The sequence below is a fragment of the Alligator mississippiensis genome, chromosome 4 (assembly GCF_030867095.1).
Source record: "Alligator mississippiensis isolate rAllMis1 chromosome 4, rAllMis1, whole genome shotgun sequence".
In the NCBI taxonomy this organism is placed as follows: domain Eukaryota; kingdom Metazoa; phylum Chordata; order Crocodylia; family Alligatoridae; genus Alligator; species Alligator mississippiensis.
In genome coordinates this window covers 58,091,368-58,118,082 of record NC_081827.1, presented here as the reverse complement: position 1 = coordinate 58,118,082, position 26,715 = coordinate 58,091,368, and the positions used below count along the sequence as shown (strand labels likewise).

The 26,715-nt window shown below is 44.1% G+C and overlaps 1 protein-coding gene across 5 annotated transcripts in view; it reads right to left on the bottom strand.

Moving 5' to 3' along the window:
- Positions 1-26,715, bottom strand: part of PPHLN1 (periphilin 1) — a 130,790-nt gene that overhangs the window by 100,890 nt on the left and 3,185 nt on the right. For 3 of the 5 annotated variants that reach the window (XM_059726023.1, XM_006269088.4, XM_006269091.4), the window contains exons 2-5: positions 15,627-15,676; positions 13,995-14,086; positions 9,369-9,539; positions 8,301-8,362 (exon numbers count right to left, since the gene is read on the bottom strand). In XM_059726023.1, coding sequence (XP_059582006.1) covers positions 8,301-8,362; positions 9,369-9,539; positions 13,995-14,086; position 15,627 — 326 coding nt within the window. In that variant the 5' untranslated portion in view covers positions 15,628-15,676. The remainder of the gene's footprint in view (positions 1-8,300; positions 8,363-9,368; positions 9,540-13,994; positions 14,087-15,626; positions 15,677-26,715) is intronic. The other 2 variants (XM_006269092.4, XM_006269094.4) reach the window with 1 other exon arrangement.

The following is a 26,715-nucleotide window of genomic DNA, read 5'->3' as shown; positions in this document are numbered from 1 at the left end:
CACCAAAGAGGCATATATGTGCAGTTAACATTTTCTGATTCAATCTTCCTTTATGATGCAGAGATGTTTTTAGAATAGAAAATAATTAGTAATTTCACCAAAGTAAATAAAAGAAACATGCATTTTGAATACTTCATTTCAATTTACTTTAATGCCGTGATCATCATCCAGGGTGCTGCAGCATCCTAGTGTACCTTGACATCCTTTTAAAAGTGCTGTGAATTGCTACAGAATGTTAGCACTGTTAGGGGTACAAACATGAGTCACAAGATAAATCCAGAGGTGGCAAACAGGAACTCATATCATCAAAAACATGCTGACCTGTTGTGGTCTAAGTTCTTTGCAATAAAAGAATTGCACTATTATTTCTCCAAAGTAAAAGAAAAAACAGCAAGTAAAAACTAAAAACTGGCACTTTCCAAGGGGTGCCTTGATACTATAAAGGCTGAGAACCAGTGCTCTAGTGAATGCCACTATTAAAAGTTTATTAGTGTATGAGACGAAAAGTTTTCACACTTCAGCGGTTTGAAAAAGATGTTTAGCAGGGTTAGCACAATCTTTCATATCCAATTTCCTTAAAATCACTGTGCTCCCCTATATAAATATTATAAACATCTTATGGTTAGCCTGTATAAAAATGTAATCAAACTTCTGATAAGATCAGCAAATGTCTATTTAGTATATAAACACTTTCCCCACAAAACTGAATATTTTTATAAAAGTTTACCAACAGAAAAATGTAAATATACATCAAAATAAACAAACCACATTACTAATACACTGTCCAAACTGCCAAACCTGAGCTGATTTTTATCCTATATCTCCTAAAGAGATTAAACCAGAAAGAAAGCATTTTCTAAAGAAAATCTTTCTGACCACTGGGTGCCACTCTTGCTCTGTATAAAACGCATACTCCTTTACCCCACCCAAGCTTTAAACAATTAGGTGTTTTTGTTTTTTTTTTTTAAAGGGAAGCAAACGTAAAGTACAAAAGTATTTTTACAGGGGTGTAGGTTGTAGTCGTGTTGGTCCAAGGACATAGGCAGACAAGGTTCTTTGGGTAAATCTGGTATCTTATTAGACCAATTCAAATAGTTGGAAAAAAATTCTTAGCAAGCTTTTGAGTTCAAAAACCCTTCGTCAGGCTGAATAAGTATCTGCAGTTTGTGTGTGCTCTTCCTAGATTAAATGAATAGTAAAGAAGCCAGAGGCTGGGATGCATGCAAGAAAGCCAGTCAGTGAAAATGTAAACTGAAGTCAGTGGGTGAGAGAGAGGCGGGGGGGGGGGGAATGTAACAGGTAAATAGTGGAGAGGTACCTAGGGAGTCAGATGTCAGGCAGGTTATAATGTGTCATAAATCCAATGTCTATACTTAGTCCACGATTTTTTGTATCCAGGAGGTGGATGAAGTGAAGTTCATAGGCTCGTCTGTGAAAAATGGTTTGTAAATTTTCTTTGAGGATTTGAACTGAGAGATTGGGGAGAAACAATGGTTTTCTTGTGAGAAATGTGGCCCCACCAGTAATTGGGTATTCTTGTCTTTAAACAGTTTTCCAGTGTGCATTCATTCTGGTGTGCAAACAAGAACTGCCTTTACTACCTTTAATGAAAAATTTCAAAAGTTGCAGTGGAAGTAGCTGTACTAGGAAATTTTAGAGGAACAGGTCAAGCATTGACACAGTTTTCAATAAAATTATATTAGTATGTACCATAATATTTGTGCCTCAGCAACCTAAGAAACTATGCTGGTGGAAGCTTAAATTCCTGGCAGGGTCACTTATCAGAGAACAGATGTTTTCAGTGTGAGGCAGCTGCCATTGGTGCTGAGCAACTGGTGGGAACCAATATTCTCTTCATTTGTTAAATGTGCAAGTGGCTAACAGCAAAACTACTGAAAGAACTTATATGGGTCAATGGCAGCTAAGACACTAGTACAGCCAGTTCAGTCATAGATACTTTCTATGTTTCTTTTTCCTTAAAAGAACATTGAGATGATAAAGGGGTGGTCATGCAATGTAAACAATACCACTTCAACACATTCACATATTATCTGTAGGTCTCTAGGGAGTCGCCAGTATTGTCAGAGTCAATTCTATGAGTGATTTTATCCAATTCCATTACTATTATTTGGGGGTTAAGTGTTACTGGTCATATCAGGCTCCAAGTCTGGATGGTCTGCTGTCAGGATGTGATGCTGTGCCCCTAACCTCATCATTACATTGTTTTGTTCTTAGTGACAAAGAACTTGGCCAGACTTACTGTCTACAAACAAGCCTAGATACTAACATCCAAGAGTAACCAGTCCATGGTGCTAGCCAGGTCATCTGCAGCAATGGTACAACAGAGGCACAAAAATAACCCCTACGCCCAGTACAAAGTACTAAGAGTTCCTATGTCCCTTTTTTATACACCAATCAAAAAAAAAACCCAACTTCATGTTGAAAGCATACATATCCTAGTTTTTACCAATTAGTAAAACATCTTCAGGTGACATCATGTACGCCCTACCTCTTATCAATTAGTGTAGCCTTTCAACCATATGGGGACACCTGTTTGCCAAGTCACTCTGATTTTAGTTTTTGTGTTCTGCACTGGTCTTATGAATTCACTGTTAGCTTCAGAGGCACCTCTAAAACTAACAAGCTACTTTTCCAGCACTTCTGTGCAAACTATATGTGGTATGCCTACTTTTGAATTCATTGGGGCTCACTTTGGTTCATGCTGTTGGCAGAGCCTCTGTGATTTGTATATGCACTGATCGACGGTTTTATTAATCCATACTCCAGCAGCCCTACACTGTCATTTATGACATACAGTCATGGCCTCTCCTGGACTATGTAGTGACACTAGAGTGGCCAACTAACAGGGCACAGTGACATTAGAAGACATGGAATTTGAAGCTTGAATGCAGGTGCTCAACAGCAGTCCTTGCATGTCTGAAGGGAAGGATGGAAATATCCTCTGGTGAACCTTTGGGTGACTGAGCAACCCTGTGAAGACTAGGGATGAGAATGTCTAGAAAAGATAACTTAAGAAGGCTGTTCTTCAGTGGACCAGACCAGAGAGCCCTTTTCACAGCAGAAAAATCCAAGAAATCCTGCTCTCTATGTAGCCTCATGGAATCACATTGTTGGGAAGACTTGAAGCAAAACCTTAGAAAACAACAGTTGTTGCCAAAGCACTAAACTAGCATAATACTGCCACTGCTGCTCTAAAAGAGGCAGTTAATCATGTTAGTCTGAAGTCAGATGAAAGGAAGTGCACAGAAGCACCTTAAAGATTAACTTGTTCAAAAAGGCATAAACTTTTAGAGATGTAAGTTTACTTTATCAGATGCTATGAATGGACTTGAAGAGAACAGGGATACCAAATGAAAATAAATACAGTCATTTAAATACAAAGGATAAGGAAAGGAGGAGGAAAGGATGAGAGAGGGGTCACTGCTGAGAAAAGTAAAGCTACGGTCAACAGATTAAAAGGGATAAACAGATCAGATAACCCATTGAGGGATGTAAGGGTAATAAAAGTTAATCCAGGTAACAGTTTGGGGATCAGGTAATGGGATAAGAAACCAGAATCTCTGTTGAGATCTTTCTTAATACAGTCCAATCTGTAGGTGATTTTTTGTTCTACAATTTCACATTCAAGCCTGTTTTTATCATTTTGTTGTTTACAAACATCTACTCTGAAGTCAGTAATGGAATGTCCAGGGAGATTCAAGTGTTCTGCCAGAGGCTTGTGTCTTTCTGGAACTTATGTCAAATCAGCGTCCATTCATTTTTTTTATGCAGGGATCACCTTGTTTGTCCAATGTTGGCAACAGAGGGGAACTGTAAGCAGGTGATAGCATATATAACATTATTGGAGGAGCAAGTGAATGAACCCCAGATGTTTAAACCTGTATTACTTGGTCCAGTGATGAAGTGGTCTGTGTTAATGATGGGACACAGCTGGCATGTGTTTCAGGAGTATAGCCTGGTATGGTGACTTGGTGAGAGTTAGGCTGTTGCTGGAGAGATGTCATTTGAGGCTGGAAAGCTGCATGTAAGACAGCTTATCCCGCAAGACTACCATGACCTTCTACAATACTAACCTCATGAGAAGAAAAACAGAATCTCTGTGGTTGTCATCTACAGCCCCCAGCTTGAACACCTTGGACACATCATTAATGACCTCCAGCCCATTCTGAAAAATGATGACCATATCATCATGGTATCTGGGAACAAGCCTATTCCAGAGGAATGAGAAATTCAGGGTGCAGCCTCCTGCCAAAGTCCATGGTATGGAGCCCTGCTAGTGACAGCTGTTGGCAGCAGGGGGCACAGCTGCATTAACCCCCGCCACTGCTGCTCACCCCATTATCATGCCCAGATCCAACCCTGAGCAAGCACCGTGATTCCAGCAACTCATCTGTTTTAATTGATTGCTCTTGCACTTAGATGACAAATTCCTAGGGTCTCAGTGCAATTTAAACCAAGTCAGGGGATAAGAGACATTATTTTTGTTGCAAACCAGATTCAAGCAAAACACTGTAAACAGAACCACATTCTCTATAAGGCTTTCACTGATATCAAGAAAATCTCTGATAGGGTCAATAGATTCAGCCAATGGTGCTTTTCTCATTGTTCTGCAAAATCTTCATAAAGGAATGCATGGTAGAGTAAGGAATGGCACTGATGTCTCTGAGCCTTCCCCCTTCTCTGATGGAGTGAAATAAAGTTGTGTCTTTGAACCTGTTTTTCTTTATTTCGTTCTCCAAAGCATGTGCAGAGAAAGCAGCCGGTGACATTCAGGTCAGTCAAAAATATTACCGTAAATTTCTGCACATCTAGAATGATGTTAAATCATGCGAGCCACAAACTGTATCACGTCACCACTAAAAGGCTGAGAGCTTAACTCCAAATGGAGGATGGTGCATCACTGATGTATTCCAAACAAGACCCAGGTGCTGGTTGCCACTTTGCAATAGTCAGACAGATTTTAGCTCACAGTTAGCTTAACTGCAAATGTAGAGTACTGTTACCTCCATTTTACAGATAGGGAGCTGAAGTACAAAGACGTGAGGTTTGACTATGCTGTTAATCTACCTCAGGTACCTATAACAGTCCAGCCATGGCAATGCATAGCTCAGTAAATTGGTCCAGACTGAGCTCCCTACAGTAAAATAATGTCACAGAAGTAGATGCCACACACACCCTTAATAACTTATCCATGGTCACAGCTAGGTCTGTAACAGGATATGGAATTAAATCCTTGATCACCACTGAACCTTAGGTTAGGGCCCTAACTCCTGCACTATCCTTCCTCCTACTATTATCAAAATGTGCATTAAAAGGATTAAACAAAATTGACAGTCTAGAAACTTCTCATTTGTGTTATTTCTTCCAGTGTAACTAGCGAGCATTTCTACCAGTGACTGTTACCTTCTATATATAGTCTGATAGCATGGTTCCTCTGCCCACATTATCTACTTTGAGGTGCTTAACTTCCAGATTCAGACCCCAGCATTATGTCATTCAGGCCATGGGGGTCCCCACGGGTCTGAAAATTTGGCAGTGAGGGACCCATGGGGAGCCCTGAGGGTTGAAAATAGTGGCCATGCATGCAGGGCCTTAATCTTAACCCATGGAACCTAATCCTGGTACATGAAGGCAGCACAGGGTCCAATCCCAGCACAGAAGGGTGGCAGAGCCCCAATCCCAGTGGACAGGGCCTGATACCAGCATGCAGTGGCAGCACAGAGCCTCCATCCCCCAATCCCAGCATGCAGGGGTGGCATGGGGCCCTGTTCCCCCAATCTTGTCAAGCAGAGGTATCATGGGGCCCCAGGGTCTGATACCTGCATGTGGGCTTGAGAAGGGGCAGCATGGGGCCTGATTCTGGCACATGAAGGCAACACAGGGTTCAATCCAGCCAGCAGACCAGCCCTGTGCCACTCATCTGGTCCATGGTACAAAAAATGTTGAGCACCACTGGTCAGTTTACTGTACTCACATGAATAAGGTTGATAGCAACACATGGCATATGTATACACTTCCAATGCTAGAAGTCAGTATCTGTCTTATTGCTACAAAGTAATAGACCAAAAATGATTTGAAGTGACTAAACATTAATATTCTTTTTGAAGACAATATTAAAACAAAGAAATCAATTATATGAGACTGGGGTGTTTGTACAATAAAAAACTTGTATATTCTTATGCTCTGGACTCAAATGTAAACATACATAAATCTTTTAGGTTCAAAAGAAATGGGAGCCAAAGCAGAGGAACAAGTTTTTTTGAGATAACAATAACTAGGAACAAGTTTTTTTGAGAGGCATAAAAGGATGCTCCAAAGAAATCTGAAATAAAATCCTAACTGTACAATAATGCTCAATTCCTTTCCCCTCCCACAAGTTGTTATGGCATTTAGACACAGTCATAATAAAAACATAGGCACCCCACAGACAATTACAATAATTACTTTTAAAAATGCATTATAAAACTAAGAGTAAGGAAGGAACAACAAAGAGGGTAAGCTTGTTCGAAAACTGCTTTTGCAAATGTTTAAGTTCTCTAAGAAATATGGAGAATTTAAACATTAAGGCTAAGTACAGACAGTCAAAAAAGCCTGAGGCTGAATCAATTCAATCTTGGCAGGTTAGTGTAAACTGCATAGATTGAACTGATAAGCAAGTAAACAGACATTCACTGTTGATTCTGGAAATGCAGCTACATGCCTACAGTGGTCCAGGCCACAGGCCTGGGAGTGCTCCAGCACACCTCCCTGCTCAACTGGGGCAAACAGCTTGGGCCAAGGCTAGTTCACCTTCCTTGCCAGGGGGTGGAGGGTGTTAACTGGGGAGGTGCAAAGTATCCTGGGATACTAGGGGACTATGAGTTGACTTGAATCTGGAGGGAATCTGGAACAGAAGTTCGATAAACCAATTTAACCTAAATCAGTTAAGTCTGATATTATTTCCATCCAAGTTTATCTTAAACCAGCTTCAGCCATTTTGAAAGTGGTTTATGTGCACTGCACTTCTGTTGTGTTACAGATCTGAACTGGCTACTGATCACTTATCCTGATTTATGTATAGCTTCTGTCCCTAGTCTAAGGCAGAGTCCTTAAGAATTGCCACTGATATAACATTCCAACAAAAAGCCAGCACATAACCAGACCCTAAAGGTTTATTGAAGTGGTCTCCAACCTTTTAAAGTAGGTGATCATTTCTGGCATTTAAAAGCAATCCAAGATCTACTGTGCACCACCGCCACCCCTCCCCCCCCCAAGCAGGTAAGTCTGTGGGAAGGGAAGGGGAAGGGGGCAGATCAAGGCAGAGAGAGAAAAAATTATTTGGGGGCACACCTCCCCAATAAGTAAGTCCCACCTGGGTGAGGCCCCACTCAATTTACTCCTGCTCCTGCCTCTGCAGCACTGTCCCTCACCACGGGGTCCTCAATCTAGCCTCTGCCCCTTCCGTCCCCCACGGACTGACCTGCTGGGCTGGGGCATGCGCGTGCATGCATGCAGGCACTCAGCCCCCAACCCCAGCCTCGGATCAACTCCAAGAGGCTCCAAGATTTACCGCAACAGGCTCTAAAAATCTACCAGTGAATCGAGATCCACTGGTTGGTGACCACTGGTTTATTCCTTGATGCAGACTGGTGGCACAAGCAATAAGCAGCTTGTAAATTGAGGATCTGTTGAGGCAGTTTCATGAAGGAGAATTTAATTCTGCCCCAGTTAACAAGCAGTCATCACCTTTAACTATCTTTAGACTAAAGTTTCCCAGCAGTTTCCTAGGAGATGTTCCAATTCACTGAAACACAACTGAATATATACTTTTAAAACAGGTGGCATTGAGTGCTAGCTGTAAAATGGTTCAAATCTGTACTGTTCAACCTACAACTCACAGGTTGGATCTGGATCCAAACCATAGCCGGATTGGGGAGGCTCAGAAATCAGTGGCAAGCAGCTCAGCCCAATGTGTCCCTTTCCCAGCCCTGTGCCATTCAATAGATATCCTCTGCAGCCCTCCCTACTCTCATTTTCTCTTATCCCCTACAGGAGAGACTGCTTACCCAGATGTAAGTTCTCTCCCTCCCCTCTGGCAGTTAAGCCTCTTCCCCTGCCCACCACCTTTCCATCCCCTTCCTCTAAAACTGGCAGCCACCTCCTCGTGCCCTTTCTTCGTCCTCTCCCTCCCCTACCAGAAGGGACTCATGGCCTGCAGTGCAGCCAGTTTGCAAACACCTAGCCCACTACTCTAGAAGGTTCAGCTGCATTGATCTACATTAATAAAGTTATATTAATACCTGTATTCAGGTTGTCGACTTGCGGGGTGGTCTTCCCTTGGCCATCTATATCCTGAATCTTCCTACAAAAAGGAAGAGGGGTGGTTAAGTAAAAGTCGTCTGAACAAAACAGATTTCAATCACAATTTGCTTTAAACAGAATTTGGAAACACATAATAAAAGCATTTGAGGGTTTTAGAAAAAAAAAAACAATTTCCTAGTTTTTCAGATGTTTTTCTTCCACTTTTAGTGCATCCCAGCCAACTTCTGAGAACATCCACTCATTCATTCTCTTCTTGTGCTCCTCCCAAAAACCTACATTGCAATGCTTTATAGAGTATCAAACATTACTGACTAAACCCAATCAGGATTTTGAGTGTCAACTGTAATTTTTATTGAGCCATAACACCACTTGAAGTACAAGGAAGGCAACCAGTTTGAAGTGTTGTAAATGATGTGTAATTTTTTGTAACGGCTCAAAGACTGGAGAGATTTGAACTTCAGATGTGAACATTGATTTTTACCTACAAGTAACTGCCAACCAAAAAGGAAAAACAAAAAACCAAAAAAGAGAAGTGTAACCTCTGTCATGGTACATGCTTATGTGTTATTGGCCTCAAAATATATTTGACGTGTGTTCGAGTCCAATAATTTGTATATTCGTGCATTTGGGACACACAGAAAAACTCTCAAAATCCCTTATCTTGCTTTCTAATTTGATTCCACACTAGATTATGGGCAAGGAAAAGGAAAGGCACCTGATCATTTCTCCCACTCAGCCACTGTATAGAGTTTGAGAGTAAGAATACAGCCCTCCTTTGCACTCAATGAGGTAGATGATAACATGTATGCCCACAGCAGTAAAAAAGAACAATGTCATCATCATGGGAACATCACAGACCTAGAAGTGGGAATGACTGCACAGAAGCAAATGTCAAACTTAAAATTTGAGAGAGAACTTGGGAGAGAATAGGCTTAGCTCTATAATGAAAATGCTCAGAGTGAAGTGATTAGAAGTCATATGCACAGATTCAAGAATGAACAAAAAGACAAGCAACATATTTGTGAAAGAAATATCAAGTTACGTACACCTCTATGTGGTGGGCCACTTCTTCGTTCATGGGCAAAACTGCGACCCTCATCATAGTCTCTGTAGTCAACATGACCGTAGTCGTCATATCTACTGTAACTTCCCTCCCCAGGTCTATCTAGTAGTGGTGGTTTCTTGGGTACAATGTTAACTACTCTATGGTAGTCATCCTAAAACACAAAACAAATATAAAAACACTAGGTTTAAATTTAATTACTAAAAATTTCTAGCTTAAAAAATAAAAAAAAAAAAATCACAAAATTAAAAAGCACATGCATGATGTTATTTCAAAAAAATTCTGAGTATTAATCTGAAAGGGAAGGGAAAGATATTATGTAAGAAATGCATTTGAAAACTTTCTAAGTCTAAGTGTATCCCAACCATGCAGCTGGTTCAATAAAAGGCAACAACCACAAAAATCTTTTCCTCTGTCAAGTAGGTCTGATGAGGTTTAATATTATTTATATGACGTCTAATTTGATGCATCCCAAGCATTGTGTGTTTATGATCAAAAAGAAATGTTACAAAAGTGCTGAGTTGACTTTAAAAGCCTAAAAATCAGGTCTTGTTTTAAAAAAGGAAAAAAAAACCCCACCAAACAAAAGAAAACCCTAAACTGTTCCATCTTTATATTTCTTGCATCTTTTATTATCAATTTCAAGAAGGGCTGTGATAAAACAATACCCTGCAAAGCCTCCATTACACAAGGCCTGCCAATAAATGTTATTTATTATCTGAATCTCAATAGTATTCTCAGCCCTAAAGCAGAAGAGAGGCAGCCCTTCCTCCAGCAATGACATAATTTGCCTACAGAGCCAATATAATTCTGATACATGCAGTAGGTCTGAGAATGAATGTAAGTTTAGGGAATGTCCTTTAATACTTGTTTTTCTTTTCCTAAATGCTGCAATATTGACAACGGCTTTCACTACATTTTAATGGGCAGAATATTCCTTTCTCCTGCCCCCCTTTTTAGAACATTTCTCCACTACAACCCCTTCGGTATAAAACATAATATACCACTTATCAAATCAAGATATGAATTCCAACTGTCAATGAGTTTTAGTTTGGCTTGACAAATCTCCCAGCCCCCGCTCTCCCCAAACCACTGGTTAAAGTAGTTTTTAAATGAAGGATAGAGGTGCCTATGGCATAACACCTCCACACTGCACATACAGTAATGTGAAATATTTTAAAATGTAATTTTATGCAGTGTTTCCTAAGAATCGAAGCCAAGAACAGTGATGACCACCAAAGAATATGACATTTTTTCTGAATTTTTCACTGAATCTCTATCACCATCTCTGGTATCAGCTGATGACAATTTGGGGTTCTTCCTTTGCTCACTGGCTCCTATTAATTCTATAGAGCACAACAGCCACAGATGTGGGATTAGCTACAGAATAGCCTATCATTTTTTGCCATTGTAGTGGCAGGTTACTGACAGAACCATGTCTCCCCTATTTTTTACCTATGACTTCCTATAAGATATCTTAGTTCAGCTACATAAGGTGCTTTGGGGCTGCAGTATGTACTAGGGGCCGAGGCAGATGATTTTTAGTACTTTGGATAAATGACACCTGCAAATTGCAGGAGACTAGACTCAATGGCCAGTTTTATGTCCCAAATAAAATACATTTTGTTTTTTGATTGTTCTTTAAACTAAGCAACTGTCTCCAAGATGCATATGCCAAGTGAATCCCCTGGTTGTGGCATCACCAGTACTAAAAGCCCCTTTTGTTAACAGACATATGCAGCACATAACTAAAGATGCATACATGTGCTTCTAGAAATTGAATGCATTACATGATCTGACTCTCAGATAAAAGGTGGGAAAAAGCTTGAGTACTAGCCTTTAATTTTAAAATTCCCTTCCTTCAGCAGTTTACACTAAGAACCAACTTTGCACTATGCCCTGGCCCCCCAGAGATGCACAGGCATGCACAACATTCAGGGGAGAAAAAAAAAAAACTAATATGCAACCCAAACTGCAGTAGTCATTATCTAATGTTGTGAACATTTTTTGGAACTTGATACATTCAAATCATAGACTGTTGGTATTAACACACATAAAACTGTTTGCTCTTAATGCAGAGACTCTCTCAGTGAGGTTACGCTAAAGACCAAATCAAATGCCATCTTATAGACAGCTAATGAAAAAGAGTATAAAATGCAGTCCACAGACTTGGATGCAATGTAGCAGTGATAAATGCACATAAAGTCATGTAGGACTTGATAAACTTGTGAAGATTAGCTCATAGAATACTTTTCCTGATGTATAACTGGTGGCCATGAAAGAAGATATGATTTGAAGCTAAGTTAGAACTAGTCCTCTTTCAATCCACCCAAAAGATCTTACCACAAAGTTATGCTGATGATATAGAGAAAACATGAGAAGTGGTCCAAGTGTAAATTTATAACATTAGGCTGTGTAGAATGTATGCAATCTAACAAAATCATTCAAAATCCTATTCTCTGCCATGTTATCATTGACAACATCTAAACTCTGAGCATTAACTGTTCGTTTTGAGGTGTGTGTGTGTGTATGTGTGTGCGTGCGTGCGTGCGCGCACGAGTTACAACAAGGTTCAGGACGAAATGTAAGCTTCATGTCCACTCAAAGAGTTAAGATACAGCAAACTAAGACAGTGATGCTCAACAAGGGCGCTTAGGGTGCTGTGCGATCTTTTTAAGTGTACCACAGTGTGCAACAAAATATGTCCTGTTATTAAGATAAGACAAGAGGTTTTGAATAGAAATCCCCAATCCCTCCCAGAAATGGGGGATGCCAGATAACAAAATATGCCAGTTAACTGAGTGGCCCCGGCCACCGCTTCTCCTGCTGCGTCTGGGGTGTCCCTCCACCCCTCCTGCAGCATCACCGTCCCTCCCACCACATTGCCACCCGTCCCACCTGCCCTGTGGCCTCCACAGGACAGGGAGGCAGGCCCCGCACAGCCCCGCAGCCTGTTATGCCCCCGGGCCGTGGGAGCTTGGCAGCGCAGGCTGCTTTGACCCTGGCTGTGGGGGCTCAGAGAAACCCAAGCCAGCATGCCAGTTAGTAGAGCATGCCAACTTGTAAAATGCCAGATAGCGTAGCTTTTACTGTACTAAGATTTTTATTACTGGCCAAAAATATCTAGTTTCTAGTTTGCTGAAAATGGAGGAATTCTGCTGTTAGCTTTAAAGAAAGTTAAAAATATCACAAAACCAGCAGAAGACCCATACATTGATCAAAAGGAAGAGACCCACACACACCTTGACTTTTTAATTACTTTTTACTTTTTTCAACATTTTAACATTAATTCCACAGAACACTAATAAGCATTTGCTTTTACTTCTACAGATCTAAAACTGTTTATTGACATCCCAATTTTACAAGAACAAAATGAAATCAGAAGCAGGACAAATACTTTTAACTACACTGTTTCCTTTATCATTAATTCCATTGTACACATCTAATAAGCAGCAGCTGCAAACTTCACTTTTTGATCATGCAAATTTTGCTGATTGTCTTTGTCCCCACAAACAAGGTAGTTCCTAACTGCACTATTTAAGTACTTGAGTGCCCCACCTTGTTTCTGAATATTATTGAAGCAGCCACTGTTTGACTGCATATAAAAGATGCTACAAAATTATTCACCAGAGGATCACAGGAAAACACTTTCAATGGCTATGCCCAGAATCTATATAGGGTCCCAAGTGTACAGACATCCACACAGTGCTCCATTAACTTTGTGGGACTTGTATAGGTCCATGCAGACACATTTACTGAACTGGTGGTTTAAATATATGAGAATGGTATTGAGCATCCATATAGAAAAAAACGGAATATAAACACACACAGCTTTAACTGGAATATAAAACACACAGATTTCTATTAGCGAGGACACCTTCACTAATACAAGTCATTCAAATATTATAAAAGCCTTAGTCTGTCGGTATCTGCTTGTAAGGCTTTATTCACACTCTGAATGGTTGTCTGAAACAACGAATCAGAGTGCTCCAAGAGTGCTTGGGACTGGAGGCAGTGGTGATAGTGCACCACCATTATGACAGCCACGGAGCTGACAGAGTGGAGGATGCCCCCTTCCCCCCCGGCCTGAGGCAGCAGCAATGGAGCCAACAGAGCGAGGTGGTGGGGGGGCCTGCTCTCTGGAGGCAGCAACGGCACAGCTTGCTGGCCAAGGGGGCAGAGGGGACAGTGGGGCAAGCTCCCCCTCCCTCCCGGGAGATGGTGGTGGTCCAGGGTGGTAAGTGTGTGCTCCCTCCCCTGTCATTCGTGGGGAGGGGAGGCAGGTGGGCTGGACGGACCCAGAGTGGAGGAACGACGTCAGACCTGAAGGTGGGGGGTGGGGGAAGGGAAGCAGGCCTGGGCCTGAAGTGGCGGGGGGAGGAGGGGAGCGGCCTGGCCCCAAAGCAATGGCAGGGGAGGGGGAGGAAGGTTGGAGGACCCAAAGTGGCGGGGGGGGAAGGAGGGGAACGGGCCTGGAGCTGGGGGGGGGGGGGGCGGCGGCAGCAGCGGCGGACGCAGGCCTCTTTCCCCACCCACCCCCCACACCCTCGACGGGCAATTTGCTAATAAAATATAAGCCTGATATTGAACACAGATTACATATACTTACATCAGGATGAATCCTTGGTGGAAGTCGTTCTCTTGGAAGTCTTTCATATTCATACCGTCCTTCAGACCACATTTCATCTCTCCTATATGCCACTAAAAAGTCAATTAGCCAAATACATACTTATTATCTATGAGTGAGAATCAAAATATAATAAACTAAAAAGTCTCTTACTTGTCCTGAGATTATATAATTATGGACCTACCAAATTTGCTATATTGCTAAACACCTGCTATTCTTTCAACTTATTTTCTCCCTCCAAATCATTCAAGCACACCTGAACTATGAGTGTCAAAATATGCTATGCAAATACTCTTTATCAAGACTGGAAGTTTAATAGATTAGAAAAAATGTTCTAAAGTCATACAGAGAATAGTTCACAAAAAAATTAATTATGCATGTCAAAACAACTCAGTAGTTGGTTCAATTAAATCACAGGTGTACTTATTTGATGCCCATTATAACTGCCCCATCCAGCACATGCAACTTACAATCACCACTTGTACAAAAGGAATACAGGCACACAACAGACACCGCAACATTAAGATTACATACTTAAAATAACAGGAAATGGGGAAAAGGTGTAATTCGTTCTTTGCTGTAGTGATGTTGAATAATTCCTATATTACATGTCAATTTTTATGTAACAGCACTCTGTATTAGGGGTGGGCAAAATGCAGCCTGAGGGCTGGATGCAGCCTGCCAGGCCATTCTATCCGGCCAGTGGGGCCCCTAAAAAATTTAGAAAATTTATATTAATCTGCACTGGGGGCTTGCCCAAACTCAGTAAGCGGCCCTCTGCCCAAAATAATTGCCCACCCCTGCTCTAGATCAAGCTAGTCATCTATAAAACAGTTAAAAAATGATACATCCCATAGAAGAATGCTATGAAGCTTGAGTGTTTTTAATGTTTTAAGATAAGAAAAATGGACATTATGGGTATTTTGTTTTGTTTTTTAAATACAGTATGACAGGAGGCAAAAGCTCCTCCTCTTGGAAAGGAGATACCAGGAATGTCTATCCTTAGACTTTTATAAATAACATCTAAAAAGAAATCTAACAATTATCATGAGGGTATGTCATAGCCCAGTGTTACAAAGAAGCAAACCCACAAGGTAGTGACAGTTATAAAGGAAAGAGATGAGAACAATGACAGTTTCAAATGTATTTTAATATGGATACCAGCCAATATACAAGATTAAATTAAATGAGATTTAAATAAATTAAATAATTGGTAGCTTGAATAATTAAAATCAAATGGGAAAAAAATGGCTAGGGACACAAATCTTTCCTGTCTTCTAGTGTATGTACTCTACATGTCAAAAACAGGAAGAAACAAAACATGCCAAGAAAGTGAGCTCATCAAGATCTGGAAGGAGACAAACTATTAGTCTAATCTCATACCAGAAAAATACCCACAACAGTTATACTCCTGATATTTTTTTTTTTTTATTTACACATAGATTTAAAAACCTACAATCCTCTCCCCACCACCATAAAATATAAGTTTAGTAACTGACTACCAAAAGTAGCCTTAGTATAGCTATATGTATCTATATATAGATACTTAAATAGATATATAATTTTTACAGATGTTTTGTAAAAAAGTAAAAACACAAAAACTGTCACACTTACTTTTGTTTGTATGTTGTCAAGCAGTTTGTGAAGTCCCATTCAATGAGCACCTATGAAATAATAGTAAAAAAATCTGCATATAAGTTTAAACACAACTATTTTGCCATCTCATAACTGTTTTTTTCTCCATTAAGACTACACCTTCTTAATCCAAGTTTTGGATGATGATTTAAGATTGTTTCATTTTTTCTCTCTCTTTGAACTATCCAAACTATCAGCAGGTATAAACCAAGCTACTTAGAAATCTCTAACTTCAAAGACTTAATAACATCCCATGGCCAATTACTGAACTGCTTTCTAGACTTGCAATGTTTTTCTGATGTGTAAGCTATGAATTCTAAATCTTTTATAATGCAGTTCACATTAAGAAAAAGATTCTCTCATGTACCACATTTTCAAAACACATTTTCACTTATATTTCCAAGCACAAGGCTCCGGAAACTTGAATAATAGCAGCTTAAAGAGAAAAATTAATAAGATCAAAAATTAAAGAATTACTCTGTTTTCATATCATTAAGCAGATGGAACTAAGAAAATGCAAACAAGCGTAGCCCCCTCTCAGTGCCGCCACCACCTGACCTGAGTGCAGCCCAGTCCAGCCCCTCACTGGGAAGAGCCCCCCTGCCCCAGTCCACAGCTGGTGTCCCTTACTCCCAAGGGACAGTATCCTGCCCCCCACTCCCCCAGCCATGCTGGTGACCCTCACTGCCAACCCGCAGCCCCCTGCCCCCTCAGCCCTGCCAGAGGAGGCACCCAGCTGCTCCCATCCTGTTTAGGCCAGAATGCAATGGCTGCAGCAGCAGCAGAGTGAGTCGAGCCCCAGCACAGGCTGGAAGGAGGAGAGGAGGCCTGTGGCACCCACCCTGCCCTGGGCTGGGGCTCCTGCACCACACCAGACAGAGCCTGGTCACGGTCCCTCCTGCCCCCTGAGCAGCATCTTCCAGCTGCCCCACCCCTGCGAGTAGTAGTGGCACCAGCCCTGGTGCCACAGGCCCAGCCATGCAGCTCCCCACTCCCCTGGAAGGACCCCACTTCCCCCACTGATATAATGCATACCGATCATAAAGAGTCAAACTCTTTAGATCAACAGGACTTCCAGTAAACCTTCTCTAATGTATCAGGACCTAAAATTATACTATATTCATGTATCTGTTCTCTCAGTATAATCACGCTTCAACGTAAAAAGATAATAAAGTACATTTTTGTCTTATACCAAGGACATATTTAATCAATGCCATTCTGACAGATACTGACTGTACTGCATTATTTAATTAAGAATTTTGCCCCGAATTATTTTTATATGGTACTACTTGGTTGTTTACTGTAGCAGTTTAAATAGCCTTTTTGCTCTGGGTCAGCAGTGAAAGAGCTTTACACTTTCAACTAATGATGTTTCACTGCATGTGGGAAACTTATTCCATTACTATAACACAACCTGTACCTTTGTGGCCTGCTACCAAGAATCAGAGTAAAGAGATTATCACAGCAATAGGTCTTGCTCTGTGCCAGTACAAAAAAATCGAATAGAAGGAAAAAAGCTTTCAACACCACAAAGCAGATTGGTATTGTACAGCTCCCTTAAACCTTTCAAATTTTGCCTTTTATTTTTTTGCAGAATTTGTTCTGCCATACATTTTGAAAAGGCTGTTAACTGTTAGTCTAGCTTTCTCCTTTTTTAGATAATATAAAATCAAGTGTATGAGACATCTTAGGGACAGCAGTCATTAACTTTTACAACAGTAATCCTTTGTGTAGCTATTTCTTGTCCTAGTTTTTTTTTTGCCTTCGGTATGCTTTTAGACCCTGTTTATTTTGGGATATCAATGTTTTTCAAGAAAATTTTCTTCATCATGCCCATCTTCAGTTGATCAGAGTTTGACACCTCCACTTGCTTGGGATGAGTACTTTTCTAGCAAGCACTCGCAGCAACTGCAGAATTTAGGCCCAGCAGAGTATAAAAGGAGACTACAAACAGGGACAGCAAACAGCAGTTTGCAAGCAGTTCACTAGGAGCAAGAGGAGGAAAGGGAAGAGGAAGAGGAGATAGACAATAGGTCCATGCAAAGTGACAAGTATTCGATTCGGATTCGATAGTGATTTGAATCACTGTCCCGATTCCATTCAGCCGAAATCAGATCCGAAGATTCGGCACCACATCGGAAATTCAGCCATAGACTAAACAGGCAGCAGTCTGACGCTGGACACAGCAGCCTCAAGCTGGTAAGTCTGATGCGGTGGGCAGAAGGAGAAGGGAAGAGGTGTTGGGGGGGGGTGCAGATCAATGCCCCTACAACAAGGGAGGGATTGGGGCTGGGGCAAGCGCTGCCCAGGGAGGGGTTGAGGAGGCTCACACCGCTGCGCACCGCCAGTCTGGGAGCTGCTTGTGTAGCAACTTGGCCAGCATATCTCACCGGTGCTTCCACCACCGGTACAGGAGGGCATGGGGCAGAGGAATGTGCCCCAGGATCTGCATGGAGCAGGCAGGGCTGGGGCTGCGCCAGGCGAAAGATGGAAGGTGCTGGGAGCAGGGGCTATGTCCCCCTGCCATTTGCCCAGCTGGTGCAAGACTGAGCCCCTGTGCTGCCTCCGGACCAGTGACGTGCAGTGGCAGGAGCCAGCCTGGCCTCTCCACACCTCATGGATGAGCAGCAGCTTCACCCCAGCAGGACATGGGGGGGGGGGGCATGTGCCACCTGAAAATTCGCTGCAGCCCCCCCCCCCCCCCCCCCATAGCCCCTGCTCCTCCCCAGCCTGGAGGCACATGCCCTCCCCCACCCACCCACCCACATGCCCTGCTGCCACTCGTCCAGCCAGGCTGAAGCTGCTGTTCGTCTGGAGACAGCACAGTGACTCTAGTCTTGTGCTAGCCCTGCACCGGCTAAGCGAGCGGCAGCAGGGCACGGTTGAGGGGCATGTGTCACCCAAAAACTTGCTGCAGCCCCCCCATAGGCCCCGCTTCGTTGCCTGCCCCGATCCAGAGGCACACGCCCCGCCCTGCCCCCCCCACCCCCCTGCACTGCTGCTGCACGGCCAGCCAGGGTGAAGCCACTGCTCATCCAGAGGCAGCACAAGGGCTCAGTCTCACACTGGCCTTGCACCAGCTGGGCAAGCAGCAGGGGGAGCATAGCCCCTGGTCCCAGTGCTTTCCACCTTTCTCCCAGTGCAGCCCCAGCCCTGCCTGACCTGCACAGATCCTGGAGCACACGCCCCCACCCCATGCCCTCCTGGGCCGGTGGCAGGAGCAGTGGTGAGAGCCACTGGACAAGCCACCACACAAGCAGGTCCCAGACCGGAGGAGCGCAGCAGTGCAAGCCACCCCACCCCCTCCCTGGGCAGTGCTTGCCCCAGCCCGGGTCCCAGCCCCAGCCCCAATCCCTCCCTCGCTGTGGGGGCCTTGATCTGTCCCCCCTCCACACCCCTTCCCTCCCCTCTCCACCCACCACAAACTTATCAGCTGGAGGCAGCTGTGTCCAGCATTGAGGACTGCCGCCTGTTTAGTCTATGGCTGAATCTCCAAAGCGGCACTGAAATCTAAGATGTCACAGGATTACTGAAACTCATCCAACCGTCTGACTGCTTCTTTATGCTGCTCATGCATGTGGGTGACAGTGATATTGCCAGGGGTGACCCTGAGCAGATCAAAAGCGACTACAGGGCAAAGGTGAAGGGAACAAGGGCTCAGGTGGTGTTCTTCTAGATCCTTCAGGTAAAGGGGAAGAGCAAAAGCATCCTAGAGATCAATGTATGGCTGCAGAGACAGTGTCACCAGAGCTTTGGCTTCTTCAACCATGGGATGTTGTTCCAAGAACAAGCATTGCTATAAAGAGATGGGATTCACCTCATGAAGACAGAGAGGAGCATCTTCGCAGACAGCCTTGCTAACCTAGTGAGGAGGGCTTTGAACTAGGTTTGCCAGGGATGAAGACCAAAGCCAAGGTAAGTGTGAAAGTGGGTGATCTAAAAGAAGCACAAGTAGGAGGAGGCAACAGGGGAGCCCTTCACATCCTTCCCGAGAAAGCAAGGAAATTGACTAGTTACCTCAGGTGTTTGCACATGAATGCAGAGCCTGGGAAGAACTGGAAGTCCTCGCACAGTTACAGAACTATGATGCGACTGGAATAACAGAAACTTGGTGGGACTGTAGCTCACATGACTGGAACACTGTTATGGATGGGTATAAACTTCAGAAAGGACAAGCAGGGAAGAAGAAGAGGAGCTGTGCTGTATGTTAAAGAGCCATATGATTGCTCAGCATTCCAGTATGAAACTAGAGACAGGCCTGTTGAAAGTTTCTGGTTTAGGACCAGAGAGGAGAGCAACAAGCAGTGGTGGGTGTCTGCTATAGACAATGAGACCAGGAGGATGAGGTGGTTGAAGCTTTTTCCAAACATCTAACACAAGTTTCCTGATCACAAGCCCTCATTCTCATGAGGGACTTCAAATCACCCTGAAATCTGCTGGGAAGGCAACAGAAAAGTGAACAAGCAATCCAGGAAGTTTTTGGAGAATGTTGTCAATAACTTCCTGGTGCACATGTTGGAGATGCCACCTAGGGCCCATGCTCTTCTGACCTGCTGCTCACAAACAAGGAAGAGTAGTGGATGGCAACTTGGGCATCAGCAACCATGAGATGATTAAGTTCATGATCCTGAGGAAAGAAGAAGGAGAGCAGCAGCTTAAGGACCCTGGACTTCAGAGAAGCAGGCTTTGACTTACTCAGGGAACCCATGGGCAGGATCCCCTGGGCGGCCAGTCTGAGGGAGAAAGGAGTCCAGGAGAACTGGCTGTATTTTAAAAAAGCCTTACTGAGAGCACAGCAGAAACAAACCAAACTAGCAAATATGGTAGAAGACCAGCTGGGCTTAACAGGAAACTCTTCAGTACACTAAAACACAAAAAGGAAGCTAACAAGAAGTATAAGCTTAGATAGGTGACTAGGGAGGTGTATAAGAGCATTGCTCAGACATACAAGGATGAAATGAGGATGGCCAAAACGCAATTGGAGCTGCAGCTAGCAAGGGATGCAGAGGGTTTCTACAAGTATTTCAGCAACAAGGGTAAGATCAGGGAAAGTGTGGGTCCCTTACTAAAACGGGGGAGGCAACCTAGTGATAGACGATGCAGAAAAGGCTGATGTACTAAATGCCTTTTTCACTTCAGTCATCATAGTCAAGGTCAGCTCCCAAACTACTGCACATGGCAGCACATTTTGTGGGGGAAGTGAGCAACCAGCAGTGGTAAAAAAACAAGTTAGAGACTATTTAGAAAAGCTGGAAATGTACAACTCCATAGGGCAGGATTTGATGCACCTGAGGGTGCTGAGGGGGTTAGTCAATCTGACTGCAGAGTCGCTGGCCATTATCTTTGAAAACTTGTGGTGATTGGAAGAGGTCCCAGATGACTGGAAAAACACAAATATAATGCCCATCTTTAAGAAAAGGAAGGAGGATCCTGGGATTTACAGACCAATCAGCCTAACCTCAGTTGCTGGAAAAATCATGAAGCAGGTCCTCAAGGAATCTATTCCTAAGCACTTGGAGGAAAAGAAGGTGAGCAGGAACAGTCAGCCAAGGGCAAGTCATGCCTGACCAACCTGACTGCCTTCTATGCTGAGATGACTGGCTCTGTGGATGCAGGGACAGCAGTGGTCATAATACGCCTCAACTTTAGCAAGGCTTTTAATATGATCTGCCATAACATTCTTGCAAGGTGAGGAAGTATGGGTTGGATGAATGGACTGTAAGGTGGAGAGAAAGTTGGCTAGATAATTGGGCTCAGAGAGTACTAATCAATGGCTTAATGTCCATTTGTCAGCCCATGTCAAGCAGAATGCCCCAGGGGTTGATCCTGGGGCCAGTTTTGTTCAATATCTTCATCAACAACCTAAAAGATAGGATGGAGTGTACCCTTAGATACAATGGAGAATTAAGCTAGGATTCAGCGAGACCTTGACACATTGGAGGACTGGACCAAAAGAAAGTTCATTTACCTTGCAAATCTTGCTTCTCTCATATTGCTGACCCATCACAGCCACACCCCCACCATTTGAGTTAAACACAAACAATCCAAAGCTTTGTATTGGAGAAACCAATTATTTCAGAGAAAGCACAGTGTACATCAGGCCATGTGCAATACGATGTACATGGCAGCAGTTAATGTGTTATCTGGCTAATGGGCACTCAGAATACTTTTCCTTTCCTACTGGTCATACTGATCAAGACAGTTAAGCAGAGTCCTCTGACTCATGGGAACTAGCAATGACATGGAAGGAGGGAGGTGGTAGAAATCAAGCTCCTAGCACCCACTCCTCCACTTTCTTAGGCACAACCCAACAATCTGCTCCAACAAAGGGGCAGATCATTTTGGGGGTGTCCCTACCTGGGGTTAGCTACCTGGGGATAAGAACTATTTGGGTGCAAGGATTACCTCTAAATTTTAGGTCATTCTTACCCTTCCTCAAATTATGCAGCCTTACACTATAAGGATCAGAAGGTAAAGCCTTCCTCTCCTTATTGTATCATGTTTCTAATTTTCACATAATGTAATAAGTATTTCTTTTTGCCCAGTCTGCACACCACCTTTCCATGTAACACAATAACATTCAGTGAAAAAAAAAGAAACTCTCAACCTATGTTTTCTATAGCACGTATTATTTTACATACCTTCATCATGCCCCCTTCTATTCTCTTCCTTTCTGAGGTAAATCTTTTTAACTTCTCTTCATAAACCTTGGGATTCCTTTAATTCCATTCAATTCTGCAATATTCTTTTTAATACAGATGAACAATTCTATTCACAGTATTACTGATGATGGTGTACCATTCATTTATATTATATTTATACATTCAATATTATATTCTCCCTGTGCATCCAGTTACCTTTTTTCCAGGTACCCTTGTTTGGCAGATACAGTTAAGTATCATATAAGCTCTGAATAAGTAATTCAGTGCATTTCTTTAATCTGCATGATTTTGAATTTATCAAAGTATTGAATTAAGTTAGCAACCCTGTATCTTTTCTTATGACAGGTTTCTAACACATTTGGGAGCAAGCATACTTGGGGACATTTTGAGAGCCTTTAATACAAGGCTTCTCAGCACTGATGCTTTGGCATTTGTCTACATCTGAACATCTGTAGTCACTAACATCCTGTAATTTGAACTGTTCCAATATTACAGATATGAAAAATGCCAACCTGCAATGTGTCTACTGCACCAAAGATATCAGTGCCAACTGCTATATAGATCACTTCAATGTAACAGTGCCTATGCACCTTGCAGCACGCTGGCCTCAAAATGCGTCAGCTCAAAACACGGTTGTCATAACAGGTAAAACCTCAATGCTTTGAGTATTTGCACTTGAAAATATCAAAGAACCTGAACGCTTCATCTCTGTCAAAAGCACTTCACCATCTGTTTTCCATTCGGTACTGCAGTGTCTCCTGAGAACTGCTACACCTTCCTGTGCTCCTCATTTCACAGAGCCTTTGGTCCTCTGAAGTACAAATGATCTCTAATAGAAAATTACTGTAGGACTACCCATCAAAAAGTCTGGATTAGACTAGAGGGGCTAATGGAAAAAGCTCCTCTGATATAAATAAGAGACAGTAAAGGACTATGAAGAACAATTAAATATCTGGAATGTTTTTTTGTACAGCCTAAGATGCATTTAATGTTAAATTTAAAAAGGAATGATACATAATCTGATTTAGTTTTTTAAAAGAATATATTAAGATAATGAATAAAGAGAGGCCTGGAGAATAGACCATACAAGGAGAGGCTGAGGGACATGAGACCATTCAACCTGGAGAAGAGAAGACTCAGAGGGGACTTGGTGGCAGCCTTTAAGTATATAAAGGGTGAACACATCAGGGGCTAGGAGAATATCTGTGGGTGGTGCACCAATAGAGATTTTGGTAGGGGTGCACAAATAGAGATTTGGGGGGCCAATACCAGTAGCTGATATTTAAGGAGACATATCAGCTAGTATCAATACAGCTGCCTCCAGCTGGTAAGTCTGTTGTGGTCCAAGGGGAGGAAGGAGGGAAGGGGGGTGGGGGTCAGGGCCATGGGATGGAGGCACAGCTCATGGGAGTGGGGGTCTCCCGCCACTGCTTGCACCCCGGGAGGATGAGGGGGTGTGCCCCTCATATCTGCGCAGGGTGGGGCAGGACAGGCTGGAGCTGGCACTGTGTGGGGCTCTTCTCGGTGGGGCCTGGGCTCAGAATGGATGCCAACGACACTGGGAGAGGCTGCAGCCACCCCAAATTTCACCACAGCTCTGCTCCCAGCCCTACACCACCAAGCGCAGCCCAGCTCCATGTCCTGCCTCCACCCACACACCGGGAAGAGCCAAGGCTGTGCCAGCGGTGCTGGAAGCAGAACTGCAATTAAATCTGGGGTGGATGCAGCATCCTCCCAGCACCGCCGGCACCAACTCCAAGGCTTTCTGGCATTGCACGGGGCTCTTCTTGGCAGGGGTTGGCTTGGAATGGGTGCTGGGAGGGTGGTGCAGTCACCCCAAATATAACTGCAGCTCCGCTCCCAGCGCCATCACTGCTGCCCAGCACAGTCTTGGCTCTTCCCAGTAGATGGGTGGAGGCAGGACATGGAGCAGATCTGTGGCAAAATTTGGGGTGGATGCAGCCCCTCCCAGCACGTGCTCCAAGCCCAGCCCCTGCCAAGAAGAGCCCCACACAACGCCGGCTCCAGCCCGCCCCCCCCAGATCCAGGGGGCACACATTCCCATGTCCTCCCAGGGTGCAAGCAACGGCAGGAGCCCCCCCCCCCCCAACGCATTGCACCTGTCCCATGTCCCCACCCCCTCCCCTGGGCAGTGCCTGCCCCTGCCCCCACCCTCCCTCACCATGGGAGCATTGATCTGCACCCCCATGCCCCTTCCTTCCCCCCTCCCCTTCCAATTCACCAGCTGGAGGCAGCTCTCCACACTGCCAGCTCTGTTCCGTGCTGCGTGATGGCTACATGCAGCACAGGCATTTATTGCCCAAATTATTGGCCCCATCATCAGTGACTTGGACGAGGGAGTGAAATGTACTCTGTCCAAGTTTGCAGATGACACAAAGCTATGGGGAGATGTGGACACGCCGGAGGGCAGGGAACAGCTGCAGGCAGACCTGGATAGGCTGGACAAGTGGGCAGAAAACAACAGGATGCAGTTCAACAAGGAGAAATGCAAAGTGCTGCACCTAGGGAGGAAAAATGTCCAGCACACCTACTGCCTAGGAAATGACCTGCTTGGAGGCACGGAAGTGGAAAGGGATCTTGGAGTCCTAGTGGACTCCAAGATGAATGTGAGTCGGCAGTGTGACGAAGCCATCAGAAAAGCCAATGGCACTTTATCGTGCATCAGCAGATGCATGACAAATAGGTCCAAGGAGGTGATACTTCCCCTCTATCGGGCGCCTCTATTACCGCAGTTGGAGTACTGCGTGCAATTCTGGGCGCCACACTTCAAGAAGGATGCGGATAACCTGGAGAGGGTCCAGAGAAGGGCCACTCGTATGGTTAAGGGCCTGCAGACCAAGTCTTACGAGGAGAGACTAGAGAAACTGGACCTTTTCAGCCTCCGCAAGAGAAGGTTGAGAGGCGACCTTGTGGCTGCCTATAAGGTCATCACAGGGGCACAGAAGGGAATTGGTGAGTATTTATTCACCAAGGCGCCCCCAGGGGTTACAAGAAACAATGGCCACAAGCTAGCAGAGAGCAGATTTGGATTGGACATTAGGAGGAACTTCTTCACAGTTCGAGTGGCCAAGGTCTGGAACGGGCTCCCAAGGGAGGTGGTGCTCTCCCCTACCCTGGGGGTTTTCAAGAGGAGGTTAGATGAGTATCTAGCTGGGGTCGTCTAGACCCCACACTCTTTCCTGCTTATGCAGGGGGCTGGACTCGATGATCTTCCGAGGTCCCTTCCAGCCCTAATGTCTATGAAATCAATACCTGATGCAGCAAATTTTCTTTATATTGGTACCTATCTGATATCAGACTGATGTATCAGTGCACCTCTACTGTTTACCAAGGCACCCCAGGGGAAGGCTAGGAATAATGGTCATAAACTGACAGAGGATCACTTCAGATTAGACATGCAGAGTAAGAGTTTTGAAGAGACGGGAGCCCAGGAAGGGTGGCTGTGCCTTAAGGAAATGATCCTTCGGGCACAGAGGGAGACGATCCCGATGCGGGGAAAAAGGGGGAAAGGGGCCAAGAGGCTTCCTTGGCTGACCAGAAAAATCCAGAGCAGCTTACGGGCAAAAAGGGGGGCATATAAAAAGTGGAAACAGGGAGAGATTACTAAAGAGGAGTATACCTCCTCTGCTCGCGCTTGTAGGGAGGCAGTTAGACAGGCCAAAGCTAACAAAGAGCTGAGGATGGCATCCCTAGTTAAGGTTAACAAATAATTGTTTTTTAGATATATAGGGAGTAAAAGGAAGGCCCAGGGTGGAATAGGACCTCTACTAAATGGGCATAAGCAATTGGTGATGGACAGAGGGGACAAGGCTGAACTCCTCAATGAGTTCTTTGCCTCAGTGTTGCTAAGTGAGGGGCAGGACAAGTCTCTCACTGGGATTGTAGAGAGGCAGCAGCAGGGCGCCAGATTACCATGCGCAGACTCTGAGATGGTGCAGAGGCACTTGGAGGAACTGGATGCACTTAAGTCAGCAGGCCCGGATGAGCTCCATCCGAGGGTACTGAAGGCACTGGCTGACATCATTGCACAGCCACTGGAGGACTGGAAAAGGGCCAATGTGGTCCCCATTTTCAAGAAGGGGAGAAAGGAGGACCCAGGCAACTATAGGCCGGTCAGTCTCACGTCCACCCTTGGCAAAGTCTTTGAAAACATTATCAAGGCTCACATTTGCGAGAGCCCGGCAGGAAAAATTATGCTGAGGGGAAACCAGCACGGATTTGTAGCGGGTAGATCATGCCTGACTAATCTAGTCTCTTTTTATGACCAGGTTACAAGACACCTGGACGCAGGAGTAGGGGTTGACGTCATTTACTTAAACTTCAGGAAGGCCTTTGATACGGTATCCCACACCATACCGGTGAACAAGTTAAGAGGCTGTGACTTG